General features: G+C 41.1%; 1 protein-coding gene across 1 annotated transcript in view; it reads right to left on the bottom strand.

The window, feature by feature from the left end:
• Positions 1–18,899, bottom strand: part of LOC124552479 (molybdenum cofactor sulfurase 2) — a 162,196-nt gene that overhangs the window by 34,478 nt on the left and 108,819 nt on the right. The window contains exon 10 of the mRNA XM_047126760.1: positions 9,349–9,564. Coding sequence (XP_046982716.1) covers positions 9,349–9,564 — 216 coding nt within the window. The remainder of the gene's footprint in view (positions 1–9,348; positions 9,565–18,899) is intronic.

Here is an 18,899-nt window from a genome sequence, read left to right as displayed (position 1 = left end):
GCACTTTACTGCCCCCCACCTCTACCCTGCTATCCCTCTGCCTTTCCGGCCTAGCCTCCTCCTTACCCCCACCATCCAGATTACTTCTCCCACCAGTTACCCACCAGTTACTTGCACACCAGCCTCGGCGGCCAGCGACAGTGGTCGTGTGTGTGTGTGTGTGTGTGTGTGTGTGTGTGTGTGTGTGTGTGTGTGTGTGTGTTTTTTTGACTGAAAGCTCAATTGTTAAGCAGTCTTTTTGCTGCACCTGTTTGCAACTAAACTTTCAACCTATACAGATTGCAGAAGTGACATGGATATAAAATGTAGATTGACTAAAGCAAGACAAGTTTTTCTGAAAAAGAAAAATACATTACTATTGAATAAAAATTTGTGTGTCTGGAAGTATTAGTCTGTGGTCTAGTCTTACATGGAAATGAAACACGGATACTAAACAGTACAGATGAGAACAATAGAGGCATTTGAGATGTGGTATCACAAAAGAATGCTCACGATTAAAGGTGAATGTCAGCTACCTAATGAACGGCGGAGAGGAAAGTTATGGCGCAACTTAAGAGAAGAGACTGGTGATAGACCACATCCAGAGGCATCAGAGAATCCTCAGTTTGGTAATGAAGTGGGGATGGGGTTAAAAATTGTGGAGACAATGTAAGTAGATTCAAACGCATACAGGTTGGACTAGTTACGCAGAGATGAAGAGACTACAAAAGAACAGACAGACTACCATGGAGAGCTGCTTCAATAAAAATTAACTGCAAACTAAGCCTTTATCTAACACTGCACAGAACTTTATCAACTACGAGGGTCACTCCAAAAGAAATGCACACTTTTTTTAAAAAAAATCCATCTTTTATTCTATATAATTGAAAGTTTTACAGTGTGTAGATACATCCTTTAGGAACAATATTTTCATTTCTCCACATAATTTCCATCCCTCTCAACTGCCTTATGCCATCTTGGAACCAGAACCTGTATATCCCCACGATAAAATTCTGGACCAACCTGTTGCAGTCACTGACTGGCAGCGTGCACAAGGGAGTCATCATCTTCAAACCTTGTTCCACGAAGAGTGTCTTTCAGTTTCCCAAAGAGATGATAGTCACATGGAGCCAGGTCAGGATTGTAAGGTGGGTGTTTCAGAGTTGTCCATCCGAGTTTTGTGATCGCTTCCATGCTTTTTCGACTGACATGTGGCCGTGCATTGTTGTGCAACAGCAAAACATCCTGCTTTTGCCGACGTGGTCGAACACAACTCAGTCGAGCTTGAAGTTTCTTCAGTGCTGTCACATATGCATCAGAATTTATGGTGGTTCCCCTTGGCATGATGTCCACAAGCAAGAGTCCTTCAGAATCGAAAAACACCGTAGCCAGAACTTTTCCAGCAGAAGCTGTGGTTTTGAATTCTTTTTTCTTGTGTGAATTTGCATGATCCCACTTCACTGACTGCCTCTTCATTTCTGGTGAAAAATTATGGAGCCATGTTTCATCACCTATCACAATTCTTCCAAGAAATTCATCTCCACCATTCTCGTACTGTTCCAAAAGTTCACTGCACACTGTTTTTCTTGTTTCTTTGTGAGCCACTGTCAACATCCTGGGAACCCACCTGGCACAAACCTTTTTTAACACCAACACTTTCATTATTCTGCAAACACTTCGTTCCCCTATCCCAATGTAGCGTGACAATTCATTCACTGTGATGTATCTGTTGGCAGTCACCAATTCGTTAACTCTCTGCACATTGTCTGGAGTGTGTGCAGTACAAGGCCTGCCGCTGCAAGGACAGTCCTCAATATTGCCGTGCCCGCTTTCATCACGTAACCCGCTTGCCCACCGACTAACTGCACTGCGTTTGACAGCAGCATCTCCATACACCTTTTGCAACCTCTTGTGGATGTTTCCCACTGTCTCGTTTTCACAGCAAAGGAATTCTATGACAGCATGTTGCTTCTGGCGAACGTCAAGTGTAGCAGCCATCTTGAAGACGCACTGTGACGGCGCCACTCACAGGAACACATTGAACTAAGTTTGAAAACAAGTGGGAAGGATGTTTCTACACACTGTAAAACTTTCACACATCCAGAATGAAAACTGTATTTTTACAAACATTGTGTGCATTCCTTTTGAAGGGACCATCGTACCACATACTGGTCATGATAAATATATTTTTAATTACCTTTAATTTATATACGAAGAACTTAGTTGTGAACTACGGTAAGGGACAGTTGATGTGAAACACAGTTACTGCATGTAAAACATGGTACACGATGACCTTTACACATATTAATTGATAGTTCCACTATGAACTGAGAAACTGCAGCCCTATATAATTTTAAATGCTATTCAGGGATTATTTGTACAAATTCGAGGATGATGTGGATAACTATGACTTAGATAAGGTGCCGAACATGTTCCCGAATGCAAATGCACTTCAAAAGTTGTTGCTTACCACGTAAATATGAATAATTCCCCCACCCCCATGAACCATGGACCTTGCCATTGGTGGGGAGGCTTGCGTGCCTCAACAATACAGATAGCCGTACCGTAGGTGCAACCACAACGGAGGGGTATCTGTTGAGAGGTCAGATAAATGCGTGGTTCCTGAAGAGGGGCAGCAGCGTTTTTAGTAGTTGCAGGGGCGACAGTCTGGATGAATGACTGATCTGGCCTTGTAACGCTAACCAAGACGGCCTTGCTGTTGTAGTATTGCGAACGGCTGAAAGCAAGGGGAAACTAGAGCTGTAATTTTTCCCGAGGGCGTGCAGCTTTACTGGAGAGCTGCATCAAACCAGTCTCAGGAGTGAAGACCACAACAACAACAACAACAGCAACAACATGAATAATTTTTAAGTAAGTAACAGTGTTAAGTTGTGCCCAATACGGTTATTTATGTGAATTTACATAACAATGTGATGATAAAAATGTTACGGGCCGTCCTTTACATTGTTTGTCTGCTGCAGTAAGGTGACAATAAAATTAATTTTATGTTGTGCTGAATTATAGATTCATTTTTGATATTCTGATACTGCTTTGTTGGAACAAAAATCGTAGTACTATCAACTGAAACAATTTGGACCTTTTAAATTTGTATTTTTGAGAGACTTCACGGTGATGTTTCATTAACTTTCCCAGCAAGCAAACAGTGGCAAGTCAATGATAATGCATGTTAAGAGCAATCAGTTTGAAATTAAACAATCTTAAATAGCATCTGACATATTTTTAAGAATAAAATGTTCGATAGAATTCACGATTTTAAATATATATCATTGCTCCACAAATACATGAAAACAATGACTTGCCTGCACAAAAAATCACAATGGTGTACTTGAATTATCTTATTTACGACATTTTATTGAAATTTTTCTCGCAATTTCTCAAAAAAACCAACCTATCCCTTATAATTTAGTGGAATATATAAAGACCTCTGCTATAAAAAAATGATAAGATGAGTGACTATAGTCCAATTAAAATGAGTTGACAGTTGACGTCTGTCACTTGCCACTGCAGTGTTCCCACATCAGCTGCGGGCGATACGCAAACATGGTGAGTCACTTACACGTGCTGTTAATGTGTAACAGTGAGCAATGTTGGAAGCAGCCACCAAAAGGGATGTTGGAAAAGCGAGACGCTCTATCGACAGCTAATTTTAGGTGACCAACAACTGAGCTGTGGCATACAATGTGCTTTGTAACCCTGAATTTGAACTCCTGTTGTAAGTTAATGACGACATTGTGATGTGCACTGTATCTGAGAAAACAACGGTTAACAATCTTCGACAGAAATAAAATCGTGGTCATTATATTCACCGTGATTCAGGCTAACACATACAAGTAAACTCAAGACATAAAAAATTAAGTTTCAGTGATAAAGCCAAACTGTTAATTCTCTGTGTCATTGGTCACCTGAACCTATCCTCACACTGACTACACGGCCTACCTCATTACCAACCAATGAGCAGTTCTGGTTGGCACTTGGTTGCAGAGTATATGTGACACAGAGACATTCCAGGCAAATAAAATAAAATAAAATAAAAAGGTCAATATGATGATGAAAATGACATGGCAATGAATTAGAAATGAAAAAAAACTACATTTAAAACAATTAATTGAAGAAAAATAATACATTCTTTTAATCAGATTTAGAAATAAAAAAATTCAATACATTTGATGAGATTCGAACCTACAGCCTTCTACAAGTCATGTCTGGTTTATACACTAACCATTGCACTATTATGCAACACTGTGTTAAGTAATTATACTTATGACTGTGGTGAACAAGTCACAATGACAATTTGCAGCCTTCACAAATTAGGCTTCGCACAATGTTCTGCAAGGATTATGCAATGTGATTATGACAACTTTGTGTGTGGCACCAAATCACATTTTGTGCAGAAGTATCCAATATTATTTGGTTAGTACTGTGTATGAAACGTGTATGTCATTGGTTTCATCACATGTACGTGTTTTTAGTGTGGCTATAATGTGTGATGAAATATGAGATAGCAGTGACACACCCACGATTTTGTATCCAAAGACAGTCGGTCAAGGAACTGGAAGTGAACTGACCAATTTTTGTTGCAGTCTGGCAAAGGGAAACAATTTTGTCATCACACTGAGTGCTATGATTGGAGGAAAACAGCTCCAACGCATGAAGGGTCAACTATCAAATCATTTTAAACAACTACAGTACGGTACTCCTCTACTTTAAATATTTGAGGATTTCCAATTTTCTATTAAAGATTTATAAACCAGAATACACCTCATTTTACTGAGATTTGAAGCTCCTCTTTTCATTCTTCCATGTTTCCGATTTAAAAACTGGGTTGTTTTGGAAATCAGCCTTATGCAAACACAATTGTGTTTTGGAAAGCAGCCTTATGCAAACAGAATTGTGTTTGCATAAGGCTGATTTCCAAAACAACCCAGTTTTCAGAATACACCTTTCTGAATGCTAGATAAGGATGCATAGTGTACTCATAAATTATTTTTATTTCCAATACTGTGGTTACAAATTGCACAGTTCCTGTTATTTTTAACCTCTACTTTAAAATGTTAGGTTACCAACTTTATACAATACTAGCTTAGCATCTGCTGCTTCACACACATAGACTGTGTAGCCTCCACAGATTCTCTCTCTCTCTCTCTCCCTCTCTCTTTCATTAAATTTTTATATTGGTCACAAATTCAACACCTTCTGAAGTTTTTATGCCAATTGAGGCCACAGAAGCATGGTCTTTTCCGAATGTACTTGTGACCAAAAAGTAATTGTGGTAGCTGAAGTTAAAGGTTTTTATTAGTCATGCCTTTTGCATTCCTGTGGTGATATTCCATAGCAACTTTCATCTCCTACCACATATTTCTTTGTATCTAACTGAGAATTGAAATACCAATTTACATACATTTAGCTTTAAAAATTTTTTAACATAACGAAAAATATTTTTAACATAACGAAAAATTTTCTTAACTCCCTACTTCACCACCTTAGGGGTTGAATTGCCAAAAACAGTGAAACACATATTTTCTTATTTCTAATCAAGAAGTCAAATACCAGTTTTTATAGACATAGCTTTAAAAATGTTTTAGTAGTTCTTTAATAATAATTTCTTTTTCAAAAAGCTTTCACCCATTATTTTACTCTCTTAGTGGCTGAATTTGCAAAAATGCTGAAACACAATTTTTTTATGTCTAACACGAAACAAAATACCAATTGCCTTAATAGCAACATATTTTCAAAAGGCCTTTCGTCCTGTATTTCACCTCATTAGGAGTGGAATTTCAAAACATTCTCACCGAGCGAGGTGGCGCAGTGGTTAGCACACTGGACTCGCGTTCGGGAGGACGACGGTTCAATCCCGTCTCCGGCCATCCTGATTTAGGTTTTCCGTGATTTCCCTAAATCGCTTCAGGCAAATGCCGGGATGGTTCCTTTGAAAGGGCACGGCCGATTTCCTTCCCCATCCTTCCCTCACCCGAGCTTGCGCTCCGTCTCTAATGACCTCGTTGTCGACGGGACGTTAAACATTAATATCCTCCTCCTCAAAACATTCTGTCATAAACAATGCGTACCATATAAGATCCACACCCTTTTCAAATTTCAAGTTTCTGTCCTTAGTGGTTTGGGTAGCGTGGTGATGAGTCAGTGAATCAGTGTGGCCCTATTTCACACCCTTATGGGTTGTATTCCCAAAACCAGTAATACACGTAATTTTTATTTCTAGCCAAGAAATCCAACTGAAATTTTCATAAATTTAGCTTTAAAAATGCTTTCATAATGAAATATTTCATAAAACTTTCAACCCCTACTTCACCCCCTTAAGGGTGGAATTTTGAAAAACCCTGACACACACATTTTTTAATTTCTAACCGAGAATTCAAATACAAATTTCCATAGATGTAGCCTTAAAAATATTTTAGTAGTCCTTTAATAAGGACTTATTTTCAAAATAATTGCTCACTATTTTACCCCAACAGGGGTTAAATTTCCAGAAATGCTGAAACACGTATTTTTTTGCATCTGACCGAGAAACCAAATACCAATTTTCATAGGCCTGTGTTCAAAATTGTCTTAATAGCTACATATTTGCCCCTATTTCACCTCCATATGTGTGTAATTTCGAAAAATCCCTTCTTAAACAATGTCTACTCCTATAAAATCAATGCCATCGGCAAATTTCAAGTTTCTATCCTCAGTGGTTTGATAATGAGTCAGTGAGTGAGTCAGTTGGGACATTTTCTTTATTTATGTATTCTTACTGCACACTTCTGTGAAATGAACTCATTTTCTTGAACATTAGTTGCATGCTTGAGAAGATTATGCTGTACGGCAGCAGTGAGCGAAAGTATACTAGCAATCCCATCTGCATGACAACACAGTGAGAGAGATTTTAAATGCAAAGCATGCAGACTCAGCTATTTGGCTAACTCATCCCCACGTTGGTGTCACCTCAGTTTACTATCAGTATGCTTAGGATCTTGATGCAAGGTGCCTCATCTAATGTGCTGCCACTGATCTCTACGTCTCCCACTACCATCCGTTTGTCCACCTCAACACCTGAGTGGGCAGTGTGTCCGAATGCCTTATGGTGGACCTGAATTTAATTCTGAATGCTGCCAGGGATTTTTCCTCACTGACTGTGATTTAATCCTAAGGGCGAGGTTCCAAAGTGAGGTCAATACCTCACATTGCAACCATGTGAGAAGACGGTCACTGCGAGCCACGTCGACAAACTAGTGACGCCGGTGCAGCTGTGCCCGCAAATGTATCGCTACGTCACTGCGATTGCTCTGCTTATGGCCGAACACAGTACCACTCGACACCAGTCCAGGAGTGTCTAATAAGACGAAAGCATCATCTTCTAATAGGCCAGATGTGTGATCAATCTGTTAGGCAGAACTCTATGTCAATGTTCTTGTTAAGTGTAAAATGCATGAGAGACTTGGGCTTTGTCTGCATCAAATGATACATTAATTTTCATAGACTGTTGTAGATACTTGTGACTTTACTGTGCATAAAGTTAGGGAATTCTTCTTATTTATGTAATAGTAAAGTGAACTAATCTTTTATGTGTTGTAGCATCTACTCACTCCTCTACTGGAGTAAAGTAAAGAACCCGCCACGGTAATGACGGGGGTATTTTCATCTGTTACAACAGTGGGCGACTGGAACAGAGCACACTGGCCCTAGTGATGCCAACTGAGGAGCTACTCAAATGAATTCTAGTGGTATGTTGACCACGTGCCTCTCGTACCACAGCACATTGAAGTCAATGACAGCGGATAACACACTGGCTGTTCAGCACTGAACGGTCCGTCGAGATTGGAGCACAGAGTTTGTATTTTTATTTTGTTGGAACTGCACAATTCTCTCTCTTTAGGGTTAAGGGTTAAACTGTTTGCTGTGAACTGATTGTAATCATGTTTCATTAATCACTGCCAGACACCATTGCTAGGTGGTAGCCTTCAAATCGGCCGCGGTCCATTAGTATACGTCGGACCCGCGTGTCACCACTATCAGTGATTGCAGATCGAGTGCCGCCACACGGCAGGTCTAGGCTAGAGAGACCCCCTAGCTTTCGCCCCAGTTGTACAGCCGACTTTGCTAGCGATGGTTCCCTGACTACAGACGCTCTCATTTGCAGAGACGGCAGTTTAGCATAGCCTTCAGCTACGGGTCATTTGCTACGACCTAGCAAGGCGCCATATTCACTTACTATAAGTACTATCATCAAGAATGTATTCTGAACAGATAATATTGTGAATCATGTACCGTCAAGAGCGACGTTCATCATTAATGGATTAAAGTTAAGTATCAAACTAATTACGTCCGCTTTCTGAATTCTAATTCCTTATCATGTTCCAGACCTCACGTCAGTATAGTTCTTCCCTCCTCACGCCAGCCTGCGTGAGTTAAAACGCGTGCATTTTGGCCTCCACTCGTAAAACGGTGTTGGCTATTCAGCTAACACAAAAGATATGTTTAAGTTCTTGATCAGTATACTTGTATCACCCACAAACATGACAGTGTTGGAAAGGAACTTACTTGAAGATTAAAACTGTGTGCCAGGCCGAGACTGAAATTCATGATGTTTGCCTTCCACAGGCTAGTGCTCTACCAAATGAGCTACCCGGACACTACTCACAATCTGTCCTCACAGCTTCACTTCCACCAGTTCCCCGTCTCCGACCTTTCAAACTTCACTAAACTCTTCTGCGAAAATTGCAGGTTGAAAGAAAGGATATTGTGGAGACATGTTGCACATACTGCTGCAGAGTGAAAATTTAATTCTAGAAACATCGCCCAGCCTGTGGTTAAGCCATGTCTTTGCAGTATCCTATCTTCCAGCAATGCTAGTCTGGCAAGTTATGCAGGAGAGCTTCTGAGAAATTTGGAAGGTACGAGCTAAAGTGCTGGTGGATTTAAGCTGTGAGGGCAGGTCCCGAGTCTCAGATAGTTCAGTCAGTAGAGTACTTGCCCACGAAAGGCAAAGGTCCCGAGTTCGAGTCTCTGTCTGGCACACAATTCTAATCTGCCAGGAAGTTTCATATCAGTGCACACTCCACTGCAGAGTGAAAATTTCATTCAATTTTAGAAGAGTCTTCCAATATACTTGATAAATAATTTACGACATCAAGAACAAGAGTAGACCACGTACTGAACTGTGCGATACTCCATCTGTGACATTTCCATCACAGCGACTGTGTTTTCTGTTGTTGAAATATGACTGCACAGCATTTTAATGTTCCTATTAGAATTTTAAGATCTACAAAATCAGAACTTACCAGATGCCTCACGATGGGCCCTACTTACTTCTGTCATCACACCCCACCCCCGGCCACCGGCGCTACGTACCTGCGGGGCCCTTCCCGTGGCGCCCGTCGTCGGCGCTCTGCCTGACCAGCCGCAGGCCGGGCCGGCCCAGAGCCTCCTGCAGCCAGCCGGCCGCCCCGTCGCCGCAGTCCTCGGCCCGCACGCGGTCGCCGCACACTTTGCTCTGGCACACCGACACTCGGCGTGGCGTGCAACTCGCACCGGTGTCTCCGATGCTGACATCGAGACGCTCCATTCCTGGAACACGATAAAACGATTCTGACAGACAGAAAAGAAGTCTACAGAATTTTCATTAATTATGCAGAAGCCATAAATATCAGCACAGGTGAACAAAATGAGTTCCAAAAATATGTGCAAACAGAGGCCGACGGTGCCTCGTTATCAACTATTAAGATACCTGAATATACTAAATGTTTTGTCCCCATATATATGTGAACTAATTCTCTTTACATAAAACTATTGTGATCTTTTTTTATTAAATAATTTCCAGCATATGCACAGTACTAAGATCCAGGCTGCCATGCGCTGTTGCCATTTTTCGGGGTGCACTCAGCCTCGTGATGCCAATTGAGGAGCTACTCGACCGAATAGTAGCGGCTTCGGTCGAGAATACTGTCGTAACGACCGGGAGAGCGGTGTGCTGACCCGACGCCCCTCCTATCCGCATCCTTCTCTGAAGATGACACGGCGGTCGGATGGTCCCGGTAGGCCACTCGTGGACTAAAGACAGAGTGACTATGTACAATACTAAGAGAAAAGAGAAACGCGTGCTTCCTACTCGTCAGCTACAGCTTCTTGCCCAAACTCCCCAATACGTGGGAATGAAGATTTGTAACAAACTAAGAGGGGAAAATATAAATAAAATTGAGAGTATTTTCTGAAGATAAAATAGTACTGCACCCTATTATTCAGTAAAGGGGTTATTAAATGATATTTGAGCAGGAAACAGCAAAAGGAAATACAATATGTAGCTCTACAAAAAATTCTTTTTTTACAATGATTCCGTTTTCATGTAGTATGCAATATTAAACAATGTAATGTAGTTAGATTACACAACACCAGAACACTCTAAAACTATACTGTAGATGAATATCCCATAAGCCAATAAGTTACTAATTTAACTCATATGTTGTGAGACAATAAATTTCTGATGCTGCTGCATTCAGCATGCAACAGATGATCAATAGGTGCCATCGATACAATTTGGCCCTTATCACATTCACTGATTACATAAAAGTCTTCACTAGAACTATAAGACAAAGGCTCTGGGACATAATTTCTGACAAGAATTTTTTTCTTCATAGATCAGTCATTCACAGATCCTATTTCACAATGACAGAGAGCCTTTTGGGGAGAGGGAATTAGTCAAGTTATACATAGCCGACTACATTTGTAAAGTACAGTAACAACAAAGTGTGACTAGTGTTAATATGCTCACACTAATAATTATTTTTTGAATTAATTTACAGCAACATATGTAACAGGACAACATATGGTGGAGGGTAGCTTGTACCACTGCTAGTCATTCACTTTACTCCCATTGCAAATGGAATGAGGGAAAACAACTGTCGATGTTCTTCTGTACAAGCCCTGATTTCTCTTATCTCCTCAGACCTTATGCAGTGTGTGTCAGTGCAGTAGGATCGTTCTGCAGTCTATTGCAAATCCCAGTTCTCCCAACTTTCTCAATATTATTTCATTAAACTAAGGTCTTCTTCCATCCAGGGACTTCTTTCTCAGTTCACAAAGCATTTTCATAATACTCACATTTTGGAAACAACAGATGTTTTAATATACAGTAGACTAAAATGTGTAATATTTCATATGGATATCAGCTACAACAGATGTTTTAGTATACAGTAGACTAAAATGTGTAATATTTCTTATGGGTATCAGTCACTATTCCATCTGACAGTATGTCGAGAATATATTACTCACATATTGATCAAACCCACTGGTAACAAATCTAGCAGGACGCCTCTCAACTGCTTCAATGTCTTCCATTAATTTGAACTAGAAAATCGTAGAAGCTGTCATAAATATGTACATATGCAACCTATTTTAATAAGCAATGATACTTAAGAGATTAATAGATCCATAATACGATGTCCAATAACATTAAAGTGACCCCCTGCCAAAAGAATGAATAACCACCTTTTGCAGAGCAAACCACAGTGACATGTGCAGGAAGAGGGTCAGTGAGGCTCTGGAAGCTACTGACAGGGGTGTGGAACCATTCCTACTCCAGTGCCGTGGTCAGCTGCATTAGGTTTCTCCGTTGAGGATCCACGACACGAGCAGCCTCATCGAGGTGGTCCCGAAGATTCTCTATTGGGGTTAAATCTGGGGAGCTCGGTCGCCTGGGGAGTACGGTAAACTCGTCCTGGTGCTGTTCGAACCACATCCTGCTGGTAGATGCCATTGTGCAACGAAAAACAAACTCTGTGTGAGAGACAACATGGTTTCCAAGAATAGATGCATACTCGAGTTTATCCATTATGTCTTCCCAAATGACAAGGTCACCCAGGGAATGCAACAAAAACATTCCCCAGACCGTAGTGCCCCTCCTGCAGCCTGGACCTTTCCCATGAATGGTGCAGGGTGTTTGTTTTAAAGATGTTTCATGCCATACATGCCAATGGCCACCTCTACATCTACATCTACATCTACATCCATACTCCGCAAGTGGAGGGTATCTTGAGTACCTCTATTGATTCTCCCTTATAGTCCAGTCTCATGTTGTTCATGGAAAAAAGGATTGTCGGTATGCCTCTGTGTGTGCTCTAATCTCTCTGATTTTATCCTCATGGTCTCTTTGCAACATATACACAGGAGGGAGCAATATACTGCTTGACTCCTCGGTGAAGGTATGTTCTCGAAACTTCAACAAAAAGCCCGTACCAAGCTACTGAGCGTCTCTCCTACAGAGTCTTCCACTGGAGTTTATCTATCATCTCCGTAATGCTTACATGATTACTAAATGATACTGCAATGAAGCGCACTGCTCTCCGTTGGATCTTCTCTATCTCTTCTATCAACCCTATCTGGTACGGATCCCACACTGGTAAGCAGTATTCAAGCAGTGGGCGAAGAAGTGTACTGTAACCTACTTCCTTTGTTTTCTGACTGCATCTCCTTAGCATTCTTCCAATGAATCTCAGTCTGGCATCTGCTTTACCGACGATTAATTTTATATAGCCATTCATTTTTAAATCACTCCTAATGCGTACTCCCAGATAATTTATGGAATTAACTGCTTCCAGTTGCTGACCTGCTATACCGTAGCTAAATGATAAGGGATCTTCCTTTCTATGTATTCGCAGCACATTACTCTTGTCTACATTGAGATTCAATTGTTATTCCCTGCACCATGCATCAATTCACTGCAGATCCTCCTGATTTCAGCACAATTTTCCATTGTTGAAACCTCTCGATATACCCTGGCATCATCCGCAAAAAGCCTCAGTGAACTTCCGATGTCATCCACAAGGTCATTTATGTATATTGTGAATAGCAACGGTCCTATGATACTCCCCTGCGGCACACCTGAAATCACTCTTACTTCGGAAGACTTCTCTCCATTGAGAATGACATGCTGCGTTCTGTTATCTACCTGTCAAATGGTGCATAACGTGATTCATCTGAAAAGGCCCCCTCTCACCATTCAGTGGACATCAGGTCGTGGTACTGGCACGCAAATGTCAGCCTCTGTCACCTATTAGGAGCAGTCAGGCGCCCACTGTCGAGGCACGTAAAAAGCGACATTCGCTGAACAGTCGTGGAGGGGACACTGTCGTTAGCCCATTGCTTGTCTCGGCAGTCAGTTGCTCAACAGTTGCACGTCTATTCGCCCATACGCGTATCGGCAGCTGTCATTCACCCCTGTCATCTGAGGCCCGGGGTACACCACAGTTGCCTTGGAGCCAGTTTTGGGTAGTGCCATTTTGCCACGCATAGTATGCTTGAACCATGGCGGCACACTAACAGTTTACAAAATTAGCCACTTTGGAAATGCTTCCACACTTGGTCTGGTAGCCAATGATCCTGTCCTTTCAGACGTCAGATAAATTCCTCCATTTCTGTGTTATGACAATGACTGCACTCTTTTCCACGTTCCTGCCTGACATGCTTTATATACCCTCCACTCTAGTGCTTCCTTCCACCCACAAGTGGTTATTGTCCGCCGACATCGAATATAGGCGGTAGGCATATTAATGTGATAGGACCGTGTAATAATCCGACGGGTTATACAAGTCTACAATCAGTCACCGGTATTGTTTCCTTTATATGTTGGTAGCAAAATTAAATGACAGTACAGCATTGTTGACTGGGAGACCCTGTCTGGAGTTGTTCAGCCACATAGTGCAAGTCTTCCCACTGATGCTCCTTCAGTAATTTGCATGTCATTGTGATGAAGACGAGATAGAATGATTAGGACAACATAAAGAGTCATTGCCTGAGAAAAAAAGTCTTTGAACCAGCCAGTAATGGAACCCAGGGCCCCAGGGTCTGGAGGCAGTAATGCTAAAGGGTCTGGAGGCAATAATCCTAACCACTACACCACGAGCTGCGTGTACTGGTGGTCATCATTTGAGAACGAAAAGCAGGAATACCTTATGGGATTCAGCTAAGTCAGAAGGCAGTGAATATTTATAGGGGGTGAGTGAGAAGTCGCTACCTAGTTTTAAATGTCCTTAAATTTTGTGATTGTTGATATTTATTACTGGAGGGTATGTTTTGTTACAGGGTCCTTGAGAATATGTTGACTGTCTATAGATCTTCTTATGGTGAATGCCAAGATGACAGGAAAGTTAACTTTACAAGAGAGCATTCAGATTGCTTTGTGGTTTAAAGTATGGTGACATGTAGCCCTCGTTCAGTGATGGTGGTGGGATGTTTGTGGCCATTGTGCCACACTTGATGCCGAAACCATTAGTAATTGTCGGATGATATCTGGGTCACTTGTGGTTGAACCACGAGGATGATGACCTTCGTTCACTGAAAGAACATCATGGAGTAAATTACAACCCATTTCTAAAGTGTCGTTCAATAAATGTGCAGTCTTCTCATGTGATGAAGCACTGTATATTAATGTTTTAATTCAGCAGAAGTGAGCATTAAAAATATTGAGTATAGTCGGTAACAGTACATTTTGTCGAAGCCGTTAATACATTTACTCCTTACTGTTTTTAGTTAATGAGGGTAAAAATTCTTTTTAAAATGGACTGCAATTCACGTAATCACAATACAAGACAAAGAAATAATTTTCATTCAGACTTTCCTCCTTGTCCATAGTTCCGAGTAGAGTCATGTAGAGTCAGCCTGCCATTCAACATTAAGGGGGGGGGAGGTAGACCTTTTTGAAAATTTCACAAAATCATCTTTTGGGCTTAAAATGTTCTCTGGGATGTCTACTTTATTGTGGTGTTCATCCCAAGTTTGCCATAAACTCTGTTGTCAAGTTACAAGGCAAGTGTGTGTCCAAAAACCATTCCCAGCAGCAACAAAATAGTCAACACGTAATTTCAGTGATGGCCTAATAAGCATTATAGGAATTATGTACATGCTTGGAAGTGAGATCAGAGCAGCACGGTACAACTTCTCCACAAATGTGGACGAAAAGCATTTTGAGCAAACAGAGACCCATATGTCAGAAGCTGCCAAAGAGGGCTGCAGACCCACAGTGGTCAAAAGGAAGATGTAGGAGAACCTCTGGGATCTGAAATGGTTACTGTATAGTTCAGGTATTGCTGACTAGAAGTATATTTAACTTACCTACAAAAAAATGTAACCCAAAACTTTAAATGCATTTTTCTCGAAACTGTCTTTTTCAAATTTGTGGGAAACATAAGTTGAGAATGGTACATACTATTTCGATCAGAATTTGATACCAGCATTATAAATTGACTTCACTATCAGTGTAAATCGCCATTTTGTGATATCTTCAAAAGTCTATTTTTGGTGCACGTTTTTGCCCTAATTCTTTGGGCGAAGAAAATGTTGCCCCCCACCCCTTTTTTTAAATATGTCAACATTTTGCTAGAACTTAATATTCAATATATGCTGATAGAAAATGGAATAAAACTATAACATCAGATTTAGCATTATTTTTTATTGTACTTGAAAAGAAAATCACAAAAATGACCTATTTTTCATGCCTTCAAAGAGAGCTACCCCCTTAAGTGATAAGTATAGAATCCTTGCCAAATTAAAAGAAAATTGAAAACATACTTGATTAGTTAATCTTTTTTAAAATTAACAGAAAATGTAATTGAGATACTGACAATAAAAGGAACAGGTAGATTGCTACTTACCATAAAGATGAGACATTAAGTTGTAAACAGGCAGAACTGAAAGATACTTACGTAATAGCTTTTGGCCACAGCCTTCATCAGGAAATTAAAAACACACACATTCATTCACACAAAAAAGCACACATCATGCACAACTGACCACTATTTGCGGCAGCTCAGTCTGGATGCAACTCTCAAGTGGAGCAATCTAGAGAGGGCAGAAAAGGGGAAGGTTCAAAAATGGCTCCGAGCACTGTGGGACTTAACATCTGAGGTCATCAGTCCCCTAGAACTTAGAACTACTTAAACCTAACTAACCTAAGGATATCACACACATCCACGCTCGAGGCGGGATTCGAACCTGCGACCGTAGCGGTCGTGCGGTTCCAGACCGAAGTGCCTAGAAACGTTGGATGGCAAAAGGGGAAGGGACAGCAGTGTACAGATGTGGGGAGAGAGGAACACTATCTGGTAGAGCAGCATCAGGAGGTTGTGGGGCAGGGAGGTGGGGAAAAAGGAGAGGAGCAGGGAAAGAGGGGTGAGCGTTGGAAGAGAGGGTGGGAGATGCGAATGGGGAGAACACGATAGGACAGAGGGGGCAGAAACTGTTGGATGGAGGGTAAGAGAACAGTACGTTATGTTACTGTAGGTCGAGGCCAGAATAATTTTGAGAGTGGAGAATGTGTTGTAATAACACCTACCTGCACAGTCCAGAAAGTCTGGTGGTGCAAGAGAGGATCCGGATGGCTCTGTTAGTGAAACAGTCATTGAAATCAAGCTTCACTACCCAAGCCATCTGGATCCTCCCCTCTGATGTGTATGGATGGGATTTATCCTTACAATACATCCTCCACTTTGAAATTCTCCCAGTCTCAGTCTACTGTAACCTACTGTCACCACACCCTCCACCCAACAGTTTACACTCCCCGTGTCTTATTATCTCCTCTCTATTCTTGTCCCCGTCACCCTCTGCTAACACACCTGCCTTCCCCACGCCTCTCCTTTTTCACTTCCCCACCCTACAGCCTCCTCACACTGCGCCTGTTGGCATTCTAATCTCTGCACATTCCACCAGACAGTGTTCCTCTCCCCCCCCCCTCCCCCCCCCCCTTGTCTACTGTTATCCCTTCCCCTCACCCACCCCCTGCAGGTTGTTGCTTCTGTTGTGAGATGGAGGTCATGTGTGCATGAGGTGTGCCTGCTTGTATGAATGAAAGAGTGAGTGAGAGAGAGAGAGAGAGAGAGAGAGAGAGAGAGAGATATGGAGTGTGTGTGTGTGTGTGTTCATTTTCTGACAAAGGCTGCGGCCAAAACTAATGTGTTTCTTTTAGTTGTGCCTGTCTGCAACATAACGTGTCATCTTTATGGTAAGTAGCAGTCTATTTTTTCCTTACATTGTTGACATTCCAATATGGAGTTTCCATTGCATAGTTGAAAGACAGAGAAGTTCTGTTAGTTTCATGACAAGTATCTGTGTTCACTGTAAAGCTGCTTATAATATTAATGTACTATAAACATAACTCAATATTTACAGATGTTGCTAACTATTTTCTTTGAAAAATACCAATGTTGTCAGATAGGTATCAAGCTGTCAATAAAAGATGAACAGCGGCTGTTTAGTGCAACTGAAGAGGTAGCAGGATTTTTTTCCAAAGCAGCAGCTTCCTTCCAAATTTACTAGAACAACTTCAAGCAGTGTAGTAACCTGCCCGGATAGCTACATACGTTAGCATTCCACTTCTGCTATTTGGGGGTGCACACCAGCCCCAGACTGAATCCAGTCGGCAGATTAACAACAAATGCCAGTGTCCCAGCCAGCCTGTATGTGAATTTTAGGTTGTTTCTCATATCTGACTCGGTGAATACTGGGTTGCTACCCACGGCCAACCTCAGATACACGACTTGGTAACATTACAAAAATGTTCTCATACTTTGACGGGAATTATGCCGTAGATGAAAGGGGTGAATAAGAGCTGCAGAAATATGTACAGGCAAATAGACACGCAGGTGTGGAGCGCACGACCACCCAGACAAACTGAGATGCTACCGACAGTGTATCCTCGATGACCGTTCGGTGAACATTGCTCTGTTCGGGCCTCCGCTGCACGTGCCTGGTTCGTTCACCTGTGCTGACAGCTGCTCATCAGTAGTCTTGCGCATAATAGTTCACGAATGGGAACGTTCAGTTTAGTTCGTGGTTCTGTCGCAAACTCGGTCGCTCTTTTAGTTCGTTAACTCCCATTTCGATTTCCAGAAAGACAGTTCGCTCGCTTTGCTACTGCTACTGCACACACTCTTTTATTCCTTATGCTAGTCTTTTAAATAATGACCAGTGTTGCCAATGCCTGTATTATTACAGTTTTATGTCGAGTAATTAGACTTCTAAAGGGCAGATAAACCATTTATCTACGCAAATGGGTAAAATGGGGTAGTCAACTACTTTACTTTACATACAGTGCACTCATAGTATTTTAATTTTAAAATATATTTATTTATTTATTAGTTCATTGTAGGAATATTACTTACAGAATATGCTAAATGCATTTTTTTTGTGAATAAAAATACACTTTCATAAATAATCGACTTTTTTAAAGTTTTGGAAATAACCAACAAAAAATATTTCTGCTTTCGGTACAGGTTAAGTACTATATGGCACAAACAATAATACCTTTATCATTAATAGAAGAAACACTAACACTTACAATTTGTTACCAAACAATTAGCCATAGAAAAAATAACTATGACCCCTGAGTGAGATCGTATTCTAAAGCATACTTTTTGTGCTTTGCATTATCATTCTTTAAATAAACAGTCTTCCAATTTTCAAGTGAAATATTACAAAAATTTACATATTATTATGTAAAAACATTAATTTGGAAACTTTGTTCATTGATAACAGTGTTCTTCGTTCATTAAGGATTTGTTCCGTCGCCGAAAAAACGCATTCACAGGGCACTGATGTCGCTACTATGCAAAATCTCTTTAACACAAATGCATATACATGAGGCCATAACTGACGACGCTCATCCCACCACTCAAGCGGATCTTCTTCCGATCTAAATACTCTTCATTGAGGTATTTATCGAGTTCGCGAATACCAGTAGCAAGTCGATTATCTGGACTAGTGATTTTTCTTATTTCTTGGTCATACTTGTCCCATATAGAGTCTTTTTTATTTTCATTACTGCCGCTACTAGAACAAGACGCCGAAGGGTCGCTAGCAGTAGGATCAGCCACTAAAATATCTCGAGCCTCCTTCTGAAATAACTGCACTCTGCC

Source organism: Schistocerca americana, chromosome 10 (assembly GCF_021461395.2).
Source record: "Schistocerca americana isolate TAMUIC-IGC-003095 chromosome 10, iqSchAmer2.1, whole genome shotgun sequence".
Taxonomy (NCBI): domain Eukaryota; kingdom Metazoa; phylum Arthropoda; class Insecta; order Orthoptera; family Acrididae; genus Schistocerca; species Schistocerca americana.
This window is presented reverse-complemented; position numbering and strand designations above follow the sequence as displayed.